Source organism: Erigeron canadensis, chromosome 6, assembly GCF_010389155.1.
Source record: "Erigeron canadensis isolate Cc75 chromosome 6, C_canadensis_v1, whole genome shotgun sequence".
In the NCBI taxonomy this organism is placed as follows: Eukaryota; Viridiplantae; Streptophyta; class Magnoliopsida; order Asterales; family Asteraceae; genus Erigeron; species Erigeron canadensis.
In genome coordinates this window covers 15,066,931-15,075,874 of record NC_057766.1, presented here as the reverse complement: position 1 = coordinate 15,075,874, position 8,944 = coordinate 15,066,931, and the positions used below count along the sequence as shown (strand labels likewise).

The window sequence follows — 8,944 nt, the reverse complement described above, 5'->3', positions numbered from 1 at the left end:
GCTCCGGAGTCAAAAAGAACTCGCATAGGCACATTATACATAAGAAAGGTACCTATAACCACGTCATCAACGTTCTTAGCTTGCTCCACGGTAAGTTGGAAGGACCTCCCCCGTTGATTACCGTGTGCCAATGCATTCTTTCTTTCTGCTTCTCTCCTTCGTTCTTCTTGTCTATCTTCTTCGGTTAGCTTAGGACACGAGCTCTTCATATGTCCTTCTTCAAAACACTTAAAGCAAATGAGGGGCTTATGGGGCTTCGACCTATAATCTCGACTCACATGGCCCGTCTTCCCACAGTTGTAGCAAGCTTTCTCCCTACATGAGCCATGATGATTTCTCTTGCAAGTTTTAAAAGGGAGCATTTCTTCTAAAGGCATTACTACTGGAAGCACCATCTTGTTTAAACCTTTTATTTGGCGAATTATCCCCATCATACTTTCTCTTCACCTCATTCTCATCAACTCTAGTTTGCTCGATCTCGTAATCTCGAGCCACATCACACAACATGTAGAAAGACTCCATTTGACGTAAACTAATCCTCTCCCTCAAACTCTTCTTCAACTTCATATAAAACTGCTCCTTCATCAAGTGCTCATTCTCTAAGAACTCGGGACAGAATTGTGCCTTATTAAGAATTTGGGCACGAAACTCCGTCAAACTAAGGGTTCCTTGAGAATCATTGAGGAATTCACTCCTCAACCTAGTCACCTCCGCCTCTGATCTAAATTCCTTATAGAACATGGCCTTGAACTCAGGCCAATCCACATTATCAAGTGCTTCCTTCTTCACCAACAATAAATTGTCCCACCATCTCTTCGCTTTATCCCTCAACATGCTCACAGCATACACCACTTTAAGATCCTCAGGGCATTGACTGGTGCGAAAAGACCCTTCAATCTCTGACACCCATCTGGTACAAACGATGGGGTTGAGGTCACCATGATATTCAGGAGGGTGACACACATCAAAATCCTTAAAAGAGAACTTCTTCTTGTGGAACTTCTCCCCCATTACTTCCACCTCCTCATCTTCATTGTCCTTCTTACCCTTCCCTTTTCCATCTCTCTTTTCAAATTCTCGTTGAACATTTAGAGCCACCTCCTCTCTAATCATCTGGGCTATATGATCATATATGATCATTCATAGCCCTTCCATTGTTTGGTTTAGCCTTTTAAGTAAAAGTGGAGTGTATTTCTCCAACGCCCTTCCAATTTGGTCGGAAATGTCCATGCTATTTTCCGGGATCAAAAGTAAGCAAGTTACATTACAGAATCAAAAGTAAGAGAGTTAACCCGGAAACATTCATACTTATCAAATTCGTTTGGTCTATGATCAACCACACAACCATATGGGTCGATTACCCATTTTGACATCTTACAACCCAACCATCTTTAACAACTCCAAAAGACATGAACATGACCATTTACAAAGGATATCAAAAACATGACCAATGACAACCAAAATGTACCATGAGCCATAGTCAAGAGGGACAACTAGGTTTCTAACCAAATTATGCTATTCTTCCGAGAATAGCCAAAGTACCTTCCAACTATCTACAGTCCCTAGGAACTTCGTTCTCTATTCTTCAAAACGAGCAAACCTAGTTCCTTTCTCCGGAACCACCTATAACCAAAAGGGTAAACATCTGAAAGGTAAGCGAATGCTTAGTGAATATGCTTGCATAATATCATATAGACGAAGGAGGGCAATGCTCAAGGGACTATTGCATATGGACTATGACACCGTCGTGTCATATCCATAATACTCACCCTTGGGCGAGGCATTACATGGATCCATATAAGCAAATGATTACAATCACAACAATTAAAACAATAACAAATGCTCCACATGAGCCTATGGCCACCAATTAGACCTGTAATCAAACTCAACCATAAACATGGGACTTAACGCCAAATCAATTACCACCATGGACTCACTCAACAAGATGGTAATTGACCCGATGAATATACAGTATATACAAGTATACTCACCACCTTCGCGACACAATAACAAATCAAGATAACCGCAAAAGCAACAATTCAAGCTTTCAACCTATCAACATATCATAATGCACATATAAGACATCATTCACATTTCCTAACTATTTCACTATAGCTAAACCAACCTTTCACTAGCATTCCTAACCTTAACCCTTCCCATTAAGTCATTGAGTTGCTTACTTAACAAAATCTCATATTAACCCAAGAATTCATCATCATCATCAACATCATCATTTAGCTAGCAAAGTCACCATTTCCATATTTGGAGTTTCACTACTAACATTCTCATTATTAAAGATTTCAACATGCAACTCAATGACATAATCATAATATACAAGAATTTTGGGGAAAAACTCAAATAGACACCCACTACTAGCAAAATCCCCAATTTCACCTTACAAGAACCCTAATTCATAGAAAGGAAAAGAAATTAGGTTAAGAATTCTATACCTCAATGTGTAAGGTTATTGTTATGATGATTCTTGGATAAATTAGTAGTATTCCATGAAGGATTTAGTTGAGGTTTCTTTGAATTGAGAAGAAATATGGAGATGAAGAAGAAAAGATGAGTTAGTGGAAATATGAATAACCCACACAATGTGGCTGGCACTCCATATGGATGCCACGACCCATTTAGAATTTCTGATGATAAAACACCCGTTATCCGCTAACGTTCCAACTAAATTAACCTCATATCTAAAAATAAAATACTAGGAACTTATTTTAATGTCAAAACTATAAAAAGGGTTATTTTATTACCTTAAAATTAATGGGGTGTTACATTTTAGTTGGATCTTATACGAACTTTTTTTTTTTCAAATCTAATAAGCAACATAGTTTTGGATAACATAAATATATTACGAATGCAATTTTGTTTGAAGGGAAACTTGATGGATCTTCTTTATTATCCATGTTTTATTTCTTAATAACTAATTGACTTTTTAATTATGGATGAATGCATTATTGCCATAATCAACTATCAAAGTTGACTTTTAATTTTAATGGTAGAGATTAACTTGTTGGTTTATTTTCAGTGGCTTAGATCAAAACGTTGTTTATTTTTTTCTCTTTGTAGTGGTAGCCATATATATATAATTGTTTAACTATTTGTTTATGTATTCATTAACATGATCAAGTACAAGAGTTTTATAGCTAAATGTTTTAACCATATGGGCTCCGCCATGAGATTTATAAATTCATATATCGAATGACATCTCTAAGGAAAAAGTATGAAATTTTATGAACAACCATACAATTTTTATAATTTTGATATACGGTTATTGATATAAAATATTTTGAATGAATTAGAGTATATGTAACATCCCAATATTTTTAAGGTAAACAAAATAATCCATTTTTATAGTTTTGACACTAAAATAGTTTCCTAGTATTTTATTTTTGGACATGGGATTAATTTAGTTGGAACTTTAACGGATAGCGGGTAAATATTACCCGTAAAAAGCAAAGGGGCGTGGCATCTTAAAAAAGTGTCAGCCCATTCTTCCCTCCCTTAGTCACACTCCATTAGTTCTTCTTCAAACTTCTTTTACCTTCTTTTCTTAATTCTTTGCAAGTCAAATCTAATATTTAATCCAATTAAAGAATCTTACATCAAGAACAATAGTAATAATCTTTCAATATCTCTTAAAATTTAAAGTGAAGGTTTGGTTGTGTGTAAATGTGGGCCGAAATTCAAGAGAGAAAAGGGGAAAAAGGATTTGTGACCTAAAGTCTTGAATTAATTCCTTGAACCTTGAGGTAATAACCATTTTAACCTAGGTTTGATTGTTTTGAGGAATTAGGGTTCTTGAAATACCCAAATTTGAGGGTTTTACTAGAGTTGAGTTTTTATGATCTTTTCCCCCAATTTGTTATTGAGTTGCATGATGAATTTAATTAAAGAGTTGAATGTTGACAATGAAACCTTGATAATGAAAGGATGATGATTTTACTAGTTGAAAAGAATGATGATGGAATTTATGAGTTCAACTCATTAAGTGAATTTTTGAATTAAATGCAACTCAATGGCAAAGTAAGATGATTTGGGTTAGGAATGCTAGTGTAATGTTGAAAGGCTAGGTTGAGTAACCAAAATAGTGAATATTGTCTTATATGCGTATTGTGATGATTTGAATAGGTTAAAAGCTTGTTGTGCATTGCGGTTATTTGATTGTTAGTTGTCGCGAAGGAGGTGAGTACTGTTATATACGATTATATGTACGTTGGGTCGATTACCATATGATGGTGGATTCTGTGTGTGGTAATCGATTTGGAGTCAGGGCCTAATTTTGAGGTCGGGGACTAAGAACCCCATAGTTGTATTAAGATGAGGCCTAAGAACCTCTTGTGTATTGAGATGAGGCGTAAGAACCTCTTTGATTATTGTTTAGCGTATATGGATCCATGTATGTTTTGTTAGCGCAAAAGTGAGTATGCAAGTGATGGTATAACGGTACCATTGGCTACATGCGATAGTCTTTTGTGTTTCTGCCCTCCTTCGTATATATATTTTTATGCAAGTTTATTTACTAAGCATTCACTTACTTTTTAGTTGTTTACCATTTTATAGGTGGTTCTGGAATAAGGAACTAAATCTAGGTGATTTGAAGTGTTGACGTTTGGCTTGATAAGATCTTGAAGGTATTTTGACCATTCGTGAATGAATGGTATTTTTGGTAGATACTTAGTTCATCCCACCTCGTATGGCTCTTGGTACAATCTTGACATTTTGATCTTGTGGATATGTATTTTGTTCAATGTGGTGTTTGTAATTAGTTTTGATAAAATTTGAAGTCAAATGAATGTTATGGTTTATGTGTCAAAATGGGTAAATACCCGTTTCAATATGGAACGTACATTTGGTGAATTGAAAGCTTTTGAAACTTGTGTTGTGTAGTACTTGTCCATTTTGAATGTTTGGTAAACTGATTTGAGGTGTGAAGGTCAAATGGTGTGATTTTTCAATGCAATGGAAATGTCAAATTGATGTTTTGTTCAGGTTTTACAGTGATCTCGACGAGGAGATTATTGCCCTCGGTGAGATCAGATGTTTTAGTTCAGCACTGAATTTTGATCTCGACGAGGGCAATTAAGCCCCTCGGCGAGATCAGGTTGCCCTCGTCGAGATCAGGTCTGAAGTTTAAAAAATAATAATAATTTACTTTTCCATTAATCGAGTTGTGTCGTTTCAAGTGGTATCAGAGTCAAAGTTTAAGGGATTTAGGTATTCCCTCATTTAGTGAATGCCTAGACTTAAACCTTAGACATGACTTGACCTTAGGTGTTCGGTAATTTTATATGGGACCCGAAAGAGTGTTTGATGGAGTGCTAGCTTATAAACTTGTTAATATTAAAGCACAATAAGGTCGGCATTATTGTGTTTGAAATACTAACAACTTTATAATCCAACCGCATCAAACTTTGAAATACTAAAGTTGTGGGTTTCGGCTTTTGGTTCATAGAATATAGAGATAGGTTTTGCGTTTAAATCATTTTACCTACTCTTATTATAGTATGGATGAGCAACACAACATTGAGGAAATTGAAAATAATCGGAGGAACGAAGAAGAGCCAATATTTCCCGAAGGTAGTATGGACATTTCGGATCAAATAGGAAGAGCTCGTGAGAAATACTCCTCGGTTTTACTCAAGAAACTTAATGATACTATGGAAAAAGCTATGAATAATCATGTAGCTCAAATGATCAGGGAAGAAGTGGCCATCAATGTACAAAGGGAATTTGAGAAGAGAGATGGCAAGGGTAAGGATAAGAAGAATGATGATGAAAGGGATGTTGAAGTGACGGGGGCGAAGCTTTACAAGAAGAAGTTTACTTTCAAAGATTTTGATGTGTGTCACCCTCCCTTGTATGATGGTAACCGTGACCCCATTGTTTGCACAAGATGGGTCTCGGAAATTGAATGGGCTTTTCGTACTACTCAATGCTCATCAGATCTTAACTTTGTGTTCGCTGTGAGCATGCTTCGTGATAGTGGGAAAAGATGGTGGGATGGTTTGTTAACTGTGAAAGGTGAAGTGTTGACTCATGTAGAATGGCCCGAATTCAGAAATATGTTTTTTAAGGAATTTAGATTGGAGGCCGAAGTAAACAAATTGAGAAGTGAACTTCTCAATGATTGTCAAGGGAGTCTTAGCATGAATGAGTTTCGTTCATAATTCTTGGATAAAGCATAATTTTGTCCAGAATTTTTAGAAAAAGATCATTTGCTCAAGGAGCAATTCTATTTGAAGTTGAAGAAAAGCTTAAGAGAAAAGATAAGTTTGCGTCAAATGGAGTCTTTTTCCATGTTAGCGGACGTGGCTCGAGATCACGAAATCGAGCAAACACGAGTCGATGAAGAAATCACGAGAAGAAAGATTGAGGGTAGTGATTCACCAAACAAGAAACCTAAGCAAGTTGAAAGTTCAAGTGGAGGGTTAGCAAGGAATGACATACCTTTTTGCCATCAATGCAAAAGGAACCATTCGGGTGTGTGTAAAGCGTCATTGAAGGGCCTGTTATAATTGTGGACAGCTGGGGCATATGAGTCGGGATTGCAAAACGGAGTCGGAGAAGTCTATCATGTGCTTTAAATGTTTTGAAGGGGGACACATGGGGAGTTCTTGTCCAACATTAACCGAAGAAGAAAGGCAAGAAGAAAGGAGAAAGGAAGTGGAAAGAAGGAATGCACGAGCTCATGGAAACCAACAAGGTAGGTCTCTCCAACTCACCCTAAAACAAACTAAGGATACTAATAATGTAGTCACAGGTACCTTTCTTGTGGACGATGTCCGTATACGAATTCTTTTAATATTTGGTAACCAATATATCGTTTGTTGCCTCTAGATGGGTTCATATTATTCTCGTATCGAAGTCACTTTTAGGTATCATGTTACAAGTCGAAGTTAGGAGTGGTAAAAAAAAGTTAGTGAAGATGGCTATAAACAAAAATGTATCACCAAAAACCTCTCAGTTTAATTTAAATTCCCTTCCAATGGTAGAGTTTGATGTAGGATTAAGTGTGAATAAGTGAAGTTCTTACAATGTTAACTTCGTGTGTGTGATGAAGAGGTAATGCAATTGAAGACTTATAAAGGTGGAGATTTGGTTGAGAATATGAGGGAGCGTCCTATACCGTTTGTCCTTTTTCTCGTGTTCGTCATTATTTATCTCATAGATGTCAAGCCTAATTTTCTCATATAGTCGACGTTGCACAGAAATCTTCATTTACTAGAAATAAATCCAATTGTTTTGAATTTGCTGTTATTTTATCAAGGACTTGCCAGGCATTCATTTTGAACGACATGTTAAATTCTCTATCGATTTAATTCTGGGGACTACCCCCCATTTCTAAATCTCCCTACCGTTTGACTCCAATGAGAATTGAAACGAGTCCGAATATTTCATGACAAAGACTTCATTCATCTTAATAGTTTTCATTAGGGTGTGCTAGTTCCTTTCGTCAAAAGAAATATAGTAACTAGTGGATGCATACCGATTATCGCGAGTTCAACAAGGTGACTATCAAGAACACATATTCGTTGTCAAGAATTGATGATCTACCCAACCCAATGACAAGGAGCTACATATACTTTTCTAAGATAAAGCTTTGTCTGAGTTACGATGAACTACAACTGCGCAAGGAAGACATTCCCAACACTATTTTTTTCACCCATGCTTTTATCATTTTGAAATTTCTATCATGCCTTCCTAGAAATTAATGCTTTTACGACTTTCATAAATCTTAGGAATCGCGTTCCTCGGCCATGCTTAATAAAACCGTAACTGTTTTCCTTAATGTTATATTCATTTATTCCGAAGCAAGCCAATCATGAAATTCATCTATGCGAGATGTTGAGAACCATATGCAAGGAGAAGTTTTATGTTAAACGTTGTAAGTCCACCTACACAAGATGTTAATCGACTTCAAGATATAATAAGTATATAACAATAAGGACAATTATATCAAGTAACCTGACTGGCAAGTAATACTAATCTAGATAAAGACTAGTTTAGATTACGATCCAGATATGGATATGAACAATAAAGAACAAGTGCTTGAAACTATATAAATACAATATATAATCAAGTATTATGGCAAAGAGTCAAGATGTATTTTTCTAAGTATTTTATTTATTGATATAAACAAAATACAAAGGTTGTTGCGGAAAAAAGATAATCACACTAGTGAAAATATCTAAACAACCTAGAAATACAAATGATCTAAACAACAAGGAAATACTCGTAAGAATACTTAGAGTATATATCACACGTTGCAATGCAAAAGTTCCAAGCATTTTTGCAAGTGTGAGAAGTCTTATATTTATAGGCAAACATGTTTTGATGACATGGCAAATGCCGTACAAATATGGTTGGGTGCATTTATGGATTTGTAAGACAAATCCATAACATGTTTGTTTAAGGTAAAGTATGTAAGTTTCTTTGATGTGACTTGACATACTTTATTCCCAACCTTTTGCCAAAACTGTCACAATACCAGGTATAAAGTAATTAATCGGGTAAAGGAAGTTAAAGGCTGCAAAAAGACTTCCTCGTAATCAGTGAAAAAGTGTTGTAAATACTTTTTCACTGAGGGCCTTCAGATCTTCAATCAGGTGGAATCTTCTCAGAGTTCTGCTCCTCAGAAGTTTCCCTTCTTCAGTCTTCAGTTTTCGACATCAGAATGAACGTCTTCAGATATGTTGATCTTGATCTGAGGTGAAGTTTCAGAGAACTAATTCCGAGGGATGTCTCAAAATTTCTATACAAGTATTTTCTCTGAACTTCAATATTTCTGAACAAATTATACTTGGTCGATTTTCGACCTAACAAATTTCCTCTATTTGTTCTGAAATATTACATGCATTTTTAGACTTCTATCTATACATGTTTGTAAGTCTAAAATGCAAGTTTTGTTTAAGTTATATGAAAAGTTTTTCTAAGG

The 8,944-nt window shown here is 35.8% G+C and overlaps 1 protein-coding gene across 1 annotated transcript; it reads right to left on the bottom strand.

Moving 5' to 3' along the window:
• Positions 1–348: 348 nt before the first annotated feature.
• Positions 349–1,113, bottom strand: LOC122604350. Its single transcript, XM_043777242.1, has one exon. The coding sequence runs from the start codon at positions 1,111–1,113 to the stop codon at positions 349–351; it is 765 nt and encodes a 254-aa protein (XP_043633177.1).
• Between the last annotated feature and the right edge of the window lie 7,831 nt (positions 1,114–8,944).